Genomic DNA, 15,970 nt, shown 5'->3' with positions numbered 1-15,970 from the left:
CTCTCTCTCTCTCTCTCTCTCTCTCTCTCTCCATCTCTCTCTCGTTCTCTACATGTGTCTTTCTCGTTGCCTTTTCCTCTGGTAGCGCTTTTAGGCAACTCTTTTTGGTCTGCGTCCCAAATGTTCCCTCCAGACCTCGCTCGGTTTCCCTTTTGTGGTCTTGTGCCTTTTCTTTCCCTCTACCTCAAGCCTGATGCTACTCTCTGACTTCACCCACATGTATTTACAGTCATATCTAGCTGTGTGCACCCAAGTGTGCTCAGGGATAGAATATCCAGCAATTCTTTTTTTTGGGGGGGGGGGGGCTATTTGTAAAATATGCAATGGAATCTTCCAGAATAGAACACTGTTGGGTGTATTTCAGTGTGTTGAATGTGATTCCAAAGGTTTGTTGGTGTGTTGTAGTCAACAGAGTGTATGTCTGGATCTAGATTACAATTAAAAAAACTGGTCTAGGATCAGCTCTACCAACATTAAATATCACCTCAACCATTACAAGCAAAAACAACCACACCCACCCAGGACCAGTATAAAGACAACCAACATCTCCAGGAGGGAAGCATCTCTCTCCCTCTCCCCAGCAAGAAGCCTTCTTCCTGGGGCTCCACTCCTCCACCCTCCCTGCTCCTCCCTAACCTCCTGGGGAGTGTGGTCAGCCCTCTTTACTACGACAGATGAGGGCTGTGTCTCAAATGGCACCCTATTCCCTACATAGTGAACTACTTTCAACCTGAGCCTTATGGGCCCTTATTTTTACACCGCCTCTCCAAACTAGTCAGAGTCGGAGAGACGGATGGGAGAGAGGGAGAGGGAGGGCAGTAGAGGGGCAGAGAGACGGTGGGAGGGGGAGACAGACAGGGAGGAGAGGGGGAGACAGACAGGGAGAGGGGGAGGGAGAGAGACAGACACAAAGAGAGACAGACACAGGAAGACAGACACAGTTTCGCTTCATATAAAGATGATTACCACTTTGTTAATGGAACCAAACCAAGGCTTCTGCTGAGGAGAGAAAGAAGCACAGGGAGAGTTCACTGACGAGGCAACAACATGCTGTTCCTTCTTCTACTCTTTCACCTTGCGCTAAGGGCTCTTTTTTTTGCTGGGGTTTATTGGCCGATTTTGAAATAAACATATGTGTGTTAGATCAGTACAGCGGAGAGGTTGTTTGGAATGTTGCTGGTTTCAAATACTGTAGGCTACCAGGTGGCTCTACTGTAGACTACCAGGTGGCTCTACTGTAGACTACCAGGTAAATCTACTGTAGGCTACCAGGTGGCTCTACTGTAGGCTACCAGGTGAATCTACTGTAGACTACCAGGTAAATCTACTGTAGGCTACCAGGTGGCTCTACTGTAGGCTACCAGGTGAATCTACTGTAGGCTACCAGGTGAATCTACTGTAGACTACCAGGTAAATCTACTGTAGGCGACCAGGTGAATCTACTGTAGGCTACCAGGTGAATCTACTGTAGGCTACCAGGTGGCTCTACTGTAGGCTACCAGGTGGCTCTACTGTAGGCTACCAGGTGGCTCTACTGTAGGCTACCAGGTGAATCTTCTCTAGGCTACCAGGTGAATCTACTGTATGCTACCAGGTGGCTCTACTGTAGGCTACCAGGTGGCTCTACTGTAGGCTACCAGGTGGCTCTACTGTAGACTACCAGGTGAATCTACTGTAGACTACCAGGTGGCTCTACTGTAGACTACCAGGTAAATCTACTGTAGGCTACCAGGTGAATCTACTGTTGGCTACCAGGTGAATCTACTGTAGACTACCAGGTGGCTCTACTGTAGGCTACCAGGTGGCTCTACTGTAGACTACCAGGTGAATCTACTGTAGACTACCAGGTGGCTCTACTGTAGACTACCAGGTGAATCTACTGTAGACTACCAGGTGAATCTACTGTAGACTACCAGGTGAATCTACTGTAGACTACCAGGTGAATCTACTGTAGGCTACCAGGTGAATCTACTGTAGGCTACCAGGTGAATCTACTGTAGACTACCAGGTGAATCTACTGTAGGCGACCAGGTGAATCTACTGTAGGCGACCAGGTGAATCTACTGTAGACTACCAGGTGAATCTACTGTAGGCTACCAGGTGAATCTACTGTAGACTACCAGGTGAATCTACTGTAGACTACCAGGTGGCTCTACTGTAGGCTACCAGGTGGCTCTACTGTAGACTACCAGGTGAATCTACTGTAGACTACCAGGTGGCTCTACTGTAGACTACCAGGTGAATCTACTGTAGACTACCAGGTGAATCTACTGTAGACTACCAGGTGAATCTACTGTAGACTACCAGGTGAATCTACTGTAGGCTACCAGGTGAATCTACTGTAGACTACCAGGTGAATCTACTGTAGGCGACCAGGTGAATCTACTGTAGACTACCAGGTGAATCTACTGTAGGCTACCAGGTGAATCTACTGTAGGCTACCAGGTGAATCTACTGTAGACTACCAGGTGAATCTACTGTAGGCTACCAGGTGAATCTACTGTAAGCTACCAGGTGAATCTACTGTAGGCTGTTCCTGTAAATATCCATGTGTTGAAATAGGACTATTGTCACCCGACTGCCATATATTCCCTGTGTATAGGAGAGGTAAGGTGACTGCTGAAGTACTAGACTGGCATGTCCACACCCTTTAAAGCAGCACATATAGTACAGCCCCCAAAACAACAACAACACATGAAACCAACAGGTACACCGTCTGGGACTAGAGGAAGTAGACAACATGATCTCACAATGCTATTTGTCCAAATTATGACTTCTAGAACCTAAGAATTTTGAGGGTTAAGATTAGGCATGCTGTGAGGTTAAGGTTAGAATAAGATTGTGGGAGAGTGTAGAATGGAAAATCAAAACAAAAAGGCAAATGAGTGCCTCACACTTATTACCTCTACATATAATATACCTCACTACGTATAATATACCTCACTACGTATAATATGCCTCACTACGTATAATATACCTCACTACGTATAATATACCTCACTACGTATAATATGCCTCACTACGTATAATATACATCACTACGTATAATATACCTCACTACGTATAATATGCCCCACTACGTATAATATACCTCACTACGTATAATATACCTCACTACGTATAATATACCTCACTACGTATAATATACCTCACTACGTATAATATGCCTCACTACGTATAATATACCTCACTACGTATAATATGCCTCACTACGTATAATATACCTCACTACGTATAATATGCCTCCCTACGTATAATATGCCTCACACTTATTACCTCTCTACGTATAATATGCCTCACTACGTATAATATACCTCACTACGTATAATATACCTCACTACGTATAATATGCCTCACTACGTATAATATACCTCACTACGTATAATATGCCTCACTACGTATAATATACCTCACTACGTATAATATACCTCACTACGTATAATATACCTCACTACGTATAATATGCCTCCCTACGTATAATATACCTCACTATGTATAATATACCTCACTACGTATAATATACCTCACTACGTATAATATACCTCACTACGTATAATATGCCTCCCTACGTATAATATACCTCACTATGTATAATATACCTCACTACGTATAATATACCTCACTACGTATAATATACCTCACTACGTATAATATACCTCACTACGTATAATATACCTCACTACGTATAATATACCTCACTACGTATAATATACCTCACTACGTATAATATGCCTCCCTACGTATAATATACCTCACTACGTATAATATACCACACTACGTATAATATACCTCACTACATATAATATACCTCACTACGTATAATATACCACACTACGTATAATATACCTCACTACGTATAATATGCCTCCCTACGTATAATATGCCTCACACTTATTACCTCTCTACGTATAATATACCTCGCTACGTATAATATACCTCACTACGTATAATATACCTCACTACGTATAATATACCTCACTATGTATAATATACCTCACTACGTATAATATGCCTCACTATGTATAATATACCTCACTACGTATAATATACCTCACTACGTATAATATACCTCACTACGTATAATATACCTCACTACGTATAATATACCTCACTACGTATAATATGCCTCACTACGTATAACTTCCTTGTACAAACATTCTTTTGAAAGCGTAAAGCGTCAGCAATCAGGCTGAGGTAGCACATTGTAATATTTGTAATTTGTTCAGAGTAAAATGACCTTTTCTTATTTTTTCTCTCTGCTTTTCCCTCTCTCCTCTCCCAGGGACATCATCAGGAGAATAGACCAGTCCGAGTTTGAGGGATTTGAATACATCAACCCCCTGCTGCTATCCACGGAGGAGTCTGTATGAGGGGGAGGAGACCTCCTTTTCTTCTCCCACCTGTGTCTGTCTACTGCCCCGTCCACCCCCACCCCTCTCTCAGTCAAATCAATGAACAACTCCCTCTGCCGAGGAGGAGTGGGATGGAGGGAGGACAAAGGGAGGACAAGAAACTCTCGGCTTTGCACGAGGGACGAGGCTCGAGGACACAAATACAAAAAGGAGCCTTTTTTTCTTTTGTCGTGGATCTCCCATAATGGATTGCATTATTTTGTCGCCAGGGCAAAACTCTTTGGAGGTGGTCAACACAACAAAATACACAGGAACATTCTCAAAACTCTTTGGAGGTGGTCAACACAACAAAATACACAGGAACATTCTCAAAACTCAGTTGTTGATTGTCTTCTGTTTTTTTTGGCTTCGCGGTTTTGATTGTTTCCCACAACAACTCAATTTCTGTGTGAGCAGCACGGCAGAAAGCAACTTAATTCTGTGCCTGCCATTGTAAAACCGATTTCTACATTCTCCCCCCCACCCGGGTGGAATATGAAAGTTCTACGACTCAGAACTTGAATTTATGTTGTAGGAAGCTCCGCTGCCTCGAGCAAAACAAGAATGTACAATGATGAAGGAAAAAATAATGCTAGAAGTTATTCCTGTGTATTCTCCTGTAGGTAGCGACTCCAAATCAATGCTGCCTTTCTATTGATTCAAAGTGGTTCGTTTTATTCATGACCATGGACTTTGTTTATTTTTCTTCAGACAGTTTGATTTTGATGAACAAAACCGTTTGTTTTCCTCCATTTTGTTTTATTTAAGAAGTGCCTCAAAGATCCAATCTACATCATGTTTCTGATTGCACTTATCGATTGTTTCCAATTCCCTTCAGCTGCCTGGTGGGTCGGTCTGTTCCCTTCAGCTGCCTGGGTGGTTGGTCTGTTCCCTTCAGCTGCCTGGGTGGTTGGTCTGTTACCTTCAGCTGCCTGGGTGGTTAGTCTGTTCCCTTCAGCTGCCTGGTGGGTCGGTCTGTTCCCTTCAGCTGCCTGGTGGGTCGGTCTGTTCCCTTCAGCTGCCTGGGTGGTTGGTCTGTTACCTTCAGCTGCCTGGGTGGTTGGTCTGTTCCCTTCAGCTGCCTGGTGGGTTGGTCTGTTCACTTCAGCTGCCTGGGTGGTTGGTCTGTTCCCTTCAGCTGCCTGGTGGGTCGGTCTGTTCCCTTCAGCTGCCTGGTGGGTCGGTCTGTTCCCTTCAGCTGCCTGGTGGGTCGGTCTGTTCCCTTCAGCTGCCTGGTGGGTCGGTCTGTTCCCTGCAGCTGCCTGGTGGGTCGGTCTGTTCCCTTCAGCTGCCTGGTGGGTCGGTCTGTTCCCTTCAGCTGCCTGGTGGGTCGGTCTGTTCCCTTCAGCTGCCTGGTGGGTCGGTCTGTTCCCTTCAGCTGCCTGGTGGGTCGGTCTGTTCCCTTCAGCTGCCTGGGTGGTTGGTCTGTTCCCTTCAGCTGCCTGGTGGGTCGGTCTGTTCCCTGCAGCTGCCTGGGTGGTTGGTCTGTTCCCTTCAGCTGCTTGGTGGGTTGGTCTGTTCCCTTCAGCTGCTTGGTGGGTCGGTCTGTTCCCTTCAGCTGCCTGGTGGGTCGGTCTGTTCCCTTCAGCTGCTTGGTGGGTCGGTCTGTTCCCTTCAGCTGCCTGGGTGGTTGGTCTGTTCCCTTCAGCTGCCTGGGTGGGTTGGTCTGTTCCCTTCAGCTGCCTGGGTGGGTTGGTCTGTTCCCTTCAGCTGCTTGGTGGGTCGGTCTGTTCCCTTCAGCTGCCTGGTGGGTCGGTCTGTTCCCTTCAGCTGCCTGGGTGGTTGGTCTGTTCCCTTCAGCTGCCTGGTGGGTCGGTCTGTTCCCTTCAGCTGCCTGGTGGGTCGGTCTGTTCCCTTCAGCTGCCTGGGTGGTTAGTCTGTTCCGTTCAGCTGCCTGGGTGGTTGGTCTGTTACCTTCAGCTGCCTGGTGGGTTGGTCTGTTACCTTCAGCTGCCTGGGTGGTTGGTCTGTTACCTTCAGCTGCCTGGTGGGTCGGTCTGTTCCCTTCAGCTGCCTGGGTGGTTGGTCTGTTCCCTTCAGCTGCCTGGGTGGTTAGTCTGTTCCGTTCAGCTGCCTGGGTGGTTGGTCTGTTACCTTCAGCTGCCTGGGTGGTTGGTCTGTTACCTTCAGCTGCCTGGTGGGTCGGTCTGTTGGTGAAGAAAGCCATTGGAACACATCATTCATAAAGACCACAGGTCCTCAATTCTAAAACGTTTTCATGCACCGATTTGTTTGTAAATTGTGCATACACTAAAATGTAGACTATGCCAATGTTTTAAGGGGAAAAGATTTAACAACCTTCAGCTTGATGATCACGTTGAGCTTGATCATCACAACACAAACTATCATCTGTGGGTGAACAGAATTCTCAACGATAATGCATTGTCCTCTGCACTAAAGTCTGGGCTACTGTACGTCACTTAGAACATCTTAACAAGTCCAAGTTGCCATGGTAAGTTGCCATGGTAAGTTGCCATGGTAAGTTGCCATGGTAAGTTGCCATAGTAAGTTGCCATAAACAGCATAAAGATGTAAGTTAGTTGATCACCGTAGATTGTGAGTTAAGTGCGTTTTAATGGGGAACTCGTTCTAAATTGTGCATACTCACATTTTGAGAACTGATTGAACGCTCATATGTTGTATAACAACTCATTTTATAAATGAGGCCCCATGTCTTATGCCATTCGAATGGTTGAATCTTTAAAATGAACGTTGTGGAGCACAGTAGCCATCCAAGGTTCTGATGAAAGCATGGTTATATATGGTTAAATAGAGTACAGGGCTACATCACTCCTGAATGATCGAACGTTTTAACTTATTGTCTGCATACATACACTGGTGCACAATGTGACAAACTGTGTTGGATGTCAGTGACTGGCAGGCTGGTGATTTGGACTTTGACTGCACAGCAGAAGGCTACACTGAATATAATAGTTGAGGACTGGACATGGTGGTGGGGGAAGACATTGTTAAGGTGCACATGCTGACCTGCACTACAACTGACCTGTAATCAGTGAATAGGGGCGAGATTAATGAAGCTGTGGCATATCCACAGATTAGTCAAAAACACACACACACACACACACACACACACACACACACACACACACACACACACACACACACAAACTGTTCAACAAGCAAGCATTCTCTTCATCTACGTAAGGGGAGAATCCACTTTTTCAAAGCCATCTTACTTTTGATATCACATCAGTGTCACCATTTTGTTTTATTTCTGAACTGTGTTTTATGTTGAACTCAAAAGGAATACATTCACTTGACATTGTCTCGTGAGAGACCAACGGATTAACTGAAGCGGTAGCTCTTGAAATCATTGCTGACGCTAAAGCAACGGCCATTGTAAACCAGGAAAAGAAAAAAGAAAGGTTGGATCTCAATTGTATTTTCTTTGATTCCTCACATCCTCTATTCTCGTCTCCTCTCGTCTCCTCAAAATGCATTAGAGCAGAAGACCGGCGGTTCCACCCAATACAATTGAGATTCCCTTAAAGAGTATCTGTAAAAATGTTACTTAGTACATTCTTTTTTTTGTGTTTTAAAACATATTTGCTCTTTGGATGTGCTTAATTCTGCTTTAACGCATCTCTGTAATTATTAAAAACAAAAATGTTTTTCCGTGAACTGATTTCGTTTTTGTTCTCTGCAGCCACATGAGGAAAGCATTTGATGCTCAATATTTGTCACTGCAGTTTCTTTGGAAGTAACCCTGCGATGAAATGGGAAACCCTTAGATCTCTGGTCGCTAGTTTTAAAGAATCAATACTTTTGAAATGCACATTTATTATTAATTCATAATTATTGGCAAGCTGTTTTCTCGTGTGTTAAATGTTGTAGCCCATAGAAAATTGTTCAACCATTTCTATCTCAAGATTTTGTTTGAGAAATGTATACTAAATGGAAACGTCTTCCTAATATTGAGTTGCCCCCCCCCCCCCCACACTCTTGCCCTCCAGCATTCCACAGGGATGCTGGCCCATGTTGACTCCAATGCTTCCCACAGTTGTGTCAAGTTGGCTGGATGTCCTTTGGGTGGTGGACCATTCTTGATACACACGGGAAACTGTTGAGAGTGAAAAACCCAGCAGCATTGCAGTTCTTGACACAAACTGGTGTGCCTGGCACCTACTACCATACCCCGCTCAAAGGCATTTAAATCTTAAGTCTTGCCCATTCACCCTCTGAATGGCACACATACACAATCCATGTCCATCCATTGTCTCATATTTTTTTTACCTGTCTCAGGTAAAGTGGATTTAAGTGGATTTAACAAGTGACATCAATAAGGGATCATAGCTTTCACCTGCATTCAGCTGGTCAGTCTGGCATGGAAAGAGCAGGGGTTCTCAGTGTATGTTTCATACAATTTATTTTAAAGCCAGGCACCACAGGCTGAAATTACCTTTTTGCATCTACCATTTCAATTTTGAGATTTGTTGGTATTTTGGTCAATTATCTTTTTGTATTTTCAAAAAGTATTTTTTTTTTGTTTGTTGATGAAACCAAGATATTTAGGCTGACTTCATCCAGTGCCTAGAAAAATGTATTTGCGTGACATCAAATCAAAGTGTATTTGTTACGTGCGGGGAATACAACAGGTGTAGACCTGACAGTGAAATGCTTACTTACTTACATGCAAATATGTGGCAGTGGTAGTGGTGCGTCACTTGAATACAGGACACATCAGACTGTTTGCAACCATAAAGATGGGAAGAGGGCACACCTCCTAAATTCTTTATGGCAAGTGTGGCCTCTATCCATCTCTATGATTCCATCCTTGTGCATAATGATACTGCTGCTGCTCTCCTGCTGGGCCTCTCGCAAAGTTTGGATCTCATGAATTTTTCACCCAATTTTTTATTTGCCCTGTTTTAAAGGCCTGCTGAGATTTACTCTCTCTCTCTGTCTCTCTTGTTCCCTCTGTCTCTCTCTCTTTCTCTCTCTCTCTCTCTCTGTCTCTCTCTCTCTCGGTCTCTCTTGTTCCCTCTGTCTCTGTCTCTCTCTCGGTCTCTCTTGTTCCCTCTGTCTCATTCTCTCCCTCTCTCTCTTTCTGCCGGAGGGTAATGCGCGGCCAGGGGGTCGTCCAAAGAGACTCACTGAGAAAAATAAGAAACTAGAGCAGTACTTTCTAAGACCTAGCCACCTGTCTCCTCCTGCATAAAGAATGATAGTAAAAAGCTTTGGAGCACCTTAAATGACATTTTGGGCAAAAAAAGCAAACTCAGCTCCATCATTCATCGAATCAGATGGCTCATTCATCACAAAAACCACTGATATTGCCAATTACTTTAATAATTTTTTCATTGGCAAGATTAGCAAACTTAGGCATGACATGCCAGTAACAAACGCTGACACTACACATCGAAGTATAACTGATGAAATTATGAAAGAGAAGCATTGTAATTTTGTGTTCCGTAAAGTGAGTGTGGAAGAGGTGAAAAAAGTATTGTTGTCTTTCAACAATGACAAACCACCGGAGTCTGACAACTTGGATGGAAAATTACTGAGGATAATAGAGGACCATAATAGAGGACCATATTGCCACTCCTATTTGCCATATCTTCAATCTAAGCCTACTAGAAAGTGTGTGCCTTCTGGCCTGGAGGGAAGCTAAAGTAATTCCACTACCCAAGAATAGTAAAGCCCCCTTTACTGGCTCAAACAGCTGACCAATCAGCCTGTTACCAACCCTTAGTAAACTTTTGGAAAAAATTGTGTTTGACCAGATACAATGCTATTTTACTGTAACAGACTTTCAGCATGCTTATAGGGAAGCAAGCAAGGCACTTACACAATTGACTGTGGGAGCTGTTTTGTTAGACTTCAGTGCGGCTTTTGACATTATCGATCATAGTCTGCTGATGAAAAAACGTATCTGTTATGGCTTTACACACCCTGCTATATTGTGGATAAAGAATTAGCTGTCTAACAGAATACAGTGTTCTTTAATGGAAACCTCTCCAACATAATTCAGGTAGAATCAGGGATTCCCCAGGGCAGCTGTTTAGACCCCTTACTTTTTTCAATCTTTACTAATGACATGCCACTGGCTTTGAGTAAAGCCAATGTGTCTATGTATGCGGATGACTCAACGCTATACACATCATCTACTACAGTGAGTGAAATCACTGCAACACTTAACAAAGAGCTACAGTTAGTTTCAGAATGGGTGGCAAGGAATAAATTAGTCCTAAATATTTCAAAAACTAAAAGCATTGTATTTGGGACAAATCATTCACTAAACCCTAAACCTCAACTAAATATTGTAATAAATAATGTGAAATTTAGCAAGTTGAGGTGACTAAACTGCTTGGAGTAACCCTGGATTGTAAACTGTCATGGTCAAAACATATTGATACAACAGTAGCTAAGATGAGGAGAAGTCTGTCCATAACAAAGTGCTGCTCTACATTCTTAACAACACTATCAACAAGGCAGGTCCTACAGGCCCTAGTTTCTACCTTCTTAACAACACTATCAACAAGGCAGGTCCTACAGGCCCTGGTTTCTACCTTCTTAACAACACTATCAACAAGGCAGGTCCTACAGGCTCTAGTTTTGTCGCACCTGAACTACTGTTCAGTCATGTGGTCAGGTGCCACAAAGAGGGATCTTTGAAAATTACAATTGGCTCAGAACAGGGCAGAATGTCTGGCCCTTAAATGTACACGGAGAGCTAACATTAATAATATGCTCAAAGTGGAGGAGAGATTGACTTCATCACCACTAAGAAGTGTTGACATGCTGAATGCACTGAGCTGTCTGTTTAAACTACTAGCACACAGCTTGGACACCCATGCATACCCCACAAGACATGCCGCCAGAGGTCTCTTCACAATCCCCAAGTCCAGAACAGAATATGGGAGGCGCACAGTACTCTATTCCACATCAGGTAACTGATGCAAACCGAATCAGATTTAAAAAACAAATAAAAATACACCTTACACAGGCACAGAAACATGATAAGACACACTCTACACACACGTACACATGGATGTTGTATTGTACATATAGTTGAAGTCGGAAGTTTACATACACCTTAGCCAAATACATTTAAACTCAGTCTTTCACAATTCCTGACATTTAATCCTAGTAAAAATTCCCTGTCTTAGGTCAGTTAGGATCACCACTTTATTTTAAGAATGTGAAATGTCAGAATAATAGTAGAGAGTGATTTATTTCAGTTTTTATTTCTTTCATCACATTCCCGGTGGGTCAGAAGTTTACATACACTCAATTAGTATTTGGTAGCATTGCCTTGAAATTGTTTAACTTGGGTCAAATGTTTCGGGTAGCCTTCCACAAGGTTCCCACAATAAGTTGGGCGAATTTTGTCCCATTCCTCCTGACAGAGCTGGTGTAACTGAGTCAGGTTTGTATTCCTCCTTGCTCGCACACGCTTTTTCAGTTCTGCCCACAAATTTTCTATAGGATTGAGGTCAGGGCTTTGTGATCGCCACTCCAATACCTTGACTTTGTTGTCCTTAAGCCATTTTGCCACAATTTTGGAAGTATGCTTGGGGTCATTGTGCATTTGGAAGATCCATTTGCGACCAAGCTTTAACTTCCTGACTGATGTATTGAAATGTTTCTTCAATATATCCACATACTTTTCCTACCTCATGATGCCATCTATTTTGTGAAATGCACCAGTCCCTCTTGCAGCAAAGCACCCCCACAACATGATGCTGCCACCCCTGTGCTTCACGGTTGGGATGGTGCTCTTCGGCTTGCAAGCCTTCCCCTTTTTCCTCCAAACATAAATATGGTCATTTTGGCCAAATAGTTCTATTTTTGTTTTATCAGACTAGAGGACATCTCTCCAAAAAGTATGATCTTTGTCTCCATGTACAGTTGCAAACCGTAGTCTGGCTTTTTTATGGCGGTTTTGGAGCAGTGGCTTCTTTCTTGCTGAGCGGCCTTTCAAGTTATGTCGACACGTTTTACTGTGGATATAGATACTTTTGTACCTGTTTCCTCCAGCATTTTCACAAGGTCCTTTGCTGTTGTTCTGGGATTGATTTGCACTTTTCGCACCAAAGTACGTTCATCTCTAGGAGACAGAACGTGTCTCCTTCCTGAGCGGTTTGACGGCTGCGTGGTCCCATGGTGTTTATACTTTGGTACTATTGTTTGTACAGATGAACGTGGTATCTTCAGGCGTTTGGAAATTGCTCCCAAGGATGAACCAGACTTGTGGAGGTCTACAATTTTATTATTAGGTCTTCGCTGATTTCTTTTGATTTTCCCTTTTGATTTTCCCAGGATGTCAAAGATAAACCTCCAATTGACTCAAATTATGTCAATTAGCCTATCAGAAGCTTCTAAAGCCATGAAATCATTTTCTGAAAATGTCCAACCTGTTTAAAGGCACAGTCAACTTAGTGTATGTAAACTCCTGACCCACTGGAATTGTGATACAGTGAATTATAAGTGAAATAATCTGTCTGTAAACAATTGTTGGAAAAATAACTTGTGTCATGCACAAAGTAGATGTCCTAACCGACTTGCCAAAACTATAGTTTGTTGACAAGAAATTTGTGGAGGGGTTGAAAAACAAGTTTTAATGACTCCAACCTTAGTGTTTGTAAACTTCCGACTTCAACTGTAATGGATAGTAGAGTAGAGGCCTGAGGGAACACTCTAAATGTGTTATGAAATGTAATGTCATGTATATAACTGCCTTAATGCTGCTGGACCCCAGGTAGAGTATTTGTATTTATTATGGACCCCCATTAGCTGCAGCCACACTTCCTTGAGTCCAGTAAAATTAAGGCAGTTTATTCAATGTTAAAAACCTTACAAAACATTCACAGACTGTGTTCCCTCTGGCCCCTACTCCACCACTACCACATAATTACATTACACAATCCGTGTGTGTGTGTGTGTGTGTGTGTGTGTGTGTGTGTGTGTGTGTGTGTGTGTGTGTGTGTGTGTGTGTGTGTGTGTGTGTGTGTGTGTGTGTGTGTGTGTGTGTGTGTGTGTGTGTGTGTGTGTGTGTGTGTGTGTGTGCGCGCGTGCGTGCGTGCGTGCGTGCGTGCGTGCGTGCGTGCGTGCGTGCGTGCGTCTCTGCCTGTGTTTGTGTTGGGGATCCTGAATACACCCCAGGTAGAGTAGCTGCTGCCTTAGCAGGAACTAATAGGGATCCTTAATACACCCCAGGTAGAGTAGCTGCTGCCTTAGCAGGAACTAATAGGGATCCTTAATACAAAATATGCTGGGCGATATGGCCGAAATATCGTATCAATATTTTTCTTATTTGTAAAGTTATGACAGTATTGACAATATTTTAAACACACGCACACATCTACCTTCTCTCTCGCCTTCTCTCTCTGCTCTGCGTTCTACCTTCTCTCTCTCCTCTGCTTCCTACCTTCTCTCTCTCTCATTTCTCTCCTTCTTTCTCTATTTTCAAACAGAGGAAGCCATTGTTCCTGCTAGAGAGAGCAAGCGAGAGAAAGAGAGAGTGTACAGCGGGGGTGTGTGGCCGGGCCAAGGTACACAGAGCTGGCTAGGGGAGCAGACCCAGGCCAGGCCCTGGCCAACACAAAGATCGGCCTGTTCCGAAAGATTGAGTTAGAGAGAGTAAAAAGGGAGAGGGATAGAAAGATCCAGGTGTTGCACCACTGGCCCTGCTTTTTAGCCCAGTCATTGGCTCCACTCCTCCTCTACCCCACTTAAAACGGTCTGACTTTTTGACCCATTTCAATGAATGATTTACTGTGTACTTTTTCCAACCCACTTCTCGTTCAACCCCCTTCCCTTCCACTGTTTCCGTGCAAACCCAGCGTGGCCCACTATACAATCTAGGATGTAAAGACATACATTTTGAAATATAATCTATTATTTATATCCTAGATCTACATTTTGAATTGCCCTGAATGTATGAAGGTTATATGTTGGATTTTAAGAGAGAGAGGCGTGCTGAATACCAAGAAGGTAAACAAGAGGCAGGCAACACTAACTTACCCAGATGGAAAGAGCACCAGTGTCCCTCCTCTTCTGCCCGCACCCCCATCAGCTGCCCTTCTCAGACACCACCCCCCCTTCCTCCTCTTCTTCTCCTCCATGAGAGCAGCTGTTAGAGGAAGAGGCTTCTTCCCGGTGTGCAGGTAGGCGTAGCCTGCTCATCCCCGTCTACTCTCCCTCCTCTCCTCCTCCACCCTCTCTAACTCCTGGTGGTGATGACGATCCTCCGTTCCGTGCTCAGACGATGGAGGGATTACTCTACTCTCCTCCTGGTCGCCTGGCTGTAGGGTGGGGTCTGGCGGCTCCCTTGTTTTGGGTCCTTGTTGGATGACGCCCTGCTATCCTCCCCTCCCCTTCTGTAGCTAGCAGGAACTAACCCTGCTATCCTCCCCTTCTATAGCTAGCAGGAACTAACCCTGCTATCCTCCCCTTCTATAGCTAGCAGGAACTAACCCTGCTATCCTCCTCTTCTATAGCTAGCAGGAACTAACCCTGCTATCCTCCCCTCCCCTTCTATAGCTAGCAGGAACTAACCCAAACCCTGCTATCCTCCCCTCCCCTTCTATATCTAGGAGGAACTAACCCTAACCCTGCTATCCCCCCCCATAGCTAGCAGGAACTAATCCAAACCCTGCTATCCTCCCCTCCCCTTCTGTAGCTAGCAGGAACTAACCCTGCTATCCTCCCCTCCCCTTCTATAGCTAGGAGGAACTAACCCTAACCCTGCTATCCTCCCCTCTCCTTCAATAGCTAGCAGGAACTAATCCTAACCCTGCTATCCTCCCCTCCCCTTCTATAGCCAGCAGGAACTAACCCTAAAGCTGCTATCCTTCACTCCCAGTCTGTAACTAGCAGGAACTAACCCTAGCTCTGCTATCCTACCCTCCCTTCTATAGCTAGCAGGAACTGACCCAAACCCTGCTATCCTCCCCTCCCCTTCTGTAGCTAGCAGGAACTAACCCTGTTATCCTCCCCTCCCTTTCCGTAGCTAGCAGGAACTAACCCTAACACTGCTATCCTCCCCTCCTTCTGTAGCTAGCAAGAACTAATCCTAACCCTGCTATCCTCCCTTTCCTTCCGTAGCTAGCAGGAACTAACCCTAACACTGCTATTATTCCCTCCCCTTCTGTATCTAGCAGGAATTTAACCCTGCTATCCTTCCCTCCCCTTCCATAGCTAACAGGCGCTAATCCTAACCCTGCTATCCTCCGCTCCCCTTCTATAGCTAGCAGGAACTAACCCTGCTATCCTCCCCTCCCCTTCAATAGCTAGCAGGAACTAACCCTAACCCTGCTATCCTCCGCTCCCCTTCTATAGCTAGCAGGAACTAACCCTAACCCTGCTATCCTCCCCTCCCATTCTATAGCCAGCAGGAACTAACCCTAACGCTGCTATCCTTCACTCCCAGTCTGTAACTAGCAGGAATTAACCCTAGTGCTGCTATCCTACCCTCCCTTCTATAGCTAGCAGAAACTGACCCAAACCCTGCTATCCTCCCCTCTCCTTCTGTGGGTAGCAGGAACTAACCCTAACCCTGCTATCCTTCCCTCCCCTTCTGTAGCTAGCAAGAACTAACCCTAACGCTGCTATCC

At 44.6% G+C, this 15,970-nt stretch overlaps 1 protein-coding gene across 1 annotated transcript; it reads left to right on the top strand.

Annotated features, from left to right (window-relative positions):
• Window positions 1-2,811: 2,811 nt before the first annotated feature.
• On the top strand, window positions 2,812-8,033 carry LOC115166462 (uncharacterized). Its single transcript, XM_029720362.1, has 4 exons — window positions 2,812-2,816; window positions 4,283-4,364; window positions 5,336-6,228; window positions 6,529-8,033. The coding sequence occupies exons 1-4, from the start codon at window positions 2,812-2,814 to the stop codon at window positions 6,575-6,577; spliced, it is 1,029 nt and encodes a 342-aa protein (XP_029576222.1). The 3' UTR covers window positions 6,578-8,033.
• The last annotated feature ends 7,937 nt before the right edge of the window (window positions 8,034-15,970 follow it).

Source organism: Salmo trutta, chromosome 28 (assembly GCF_901001165.1).
Source record: "Salmo trutta chromosome 28, fSalTru1.1, whole genome shotgun sequence".
Lineage (NCBI taxonomy): Eukaryota > Metazoa > Chordata > Actinopteri > Salmoniformes > Salmonidae > Salmo > Salmo trutta.
This window is presented reverse-complemented; position numbering and strand designations above follow the sequence as displayed.

Coding starts and splice junctions, on each gene's coding strand:
- LOC115166462 (XM_029720362.1), top strand. Junction 4,365..5,335: donor TGCTATCCACGGAGGAGTCT/GTATGAGGGGGA, acceptor CTGGGTGGTTAG/TCTGTTCCCTTCAGCTGCCT. Junction 6,229..6,528: donor CTGTTCCCTTCAGCTGCCTG/GTGGGTCGGTCT, acceptor TTCAGCTGCCTG/GTGGGTCGGTCTGTTGGTGA.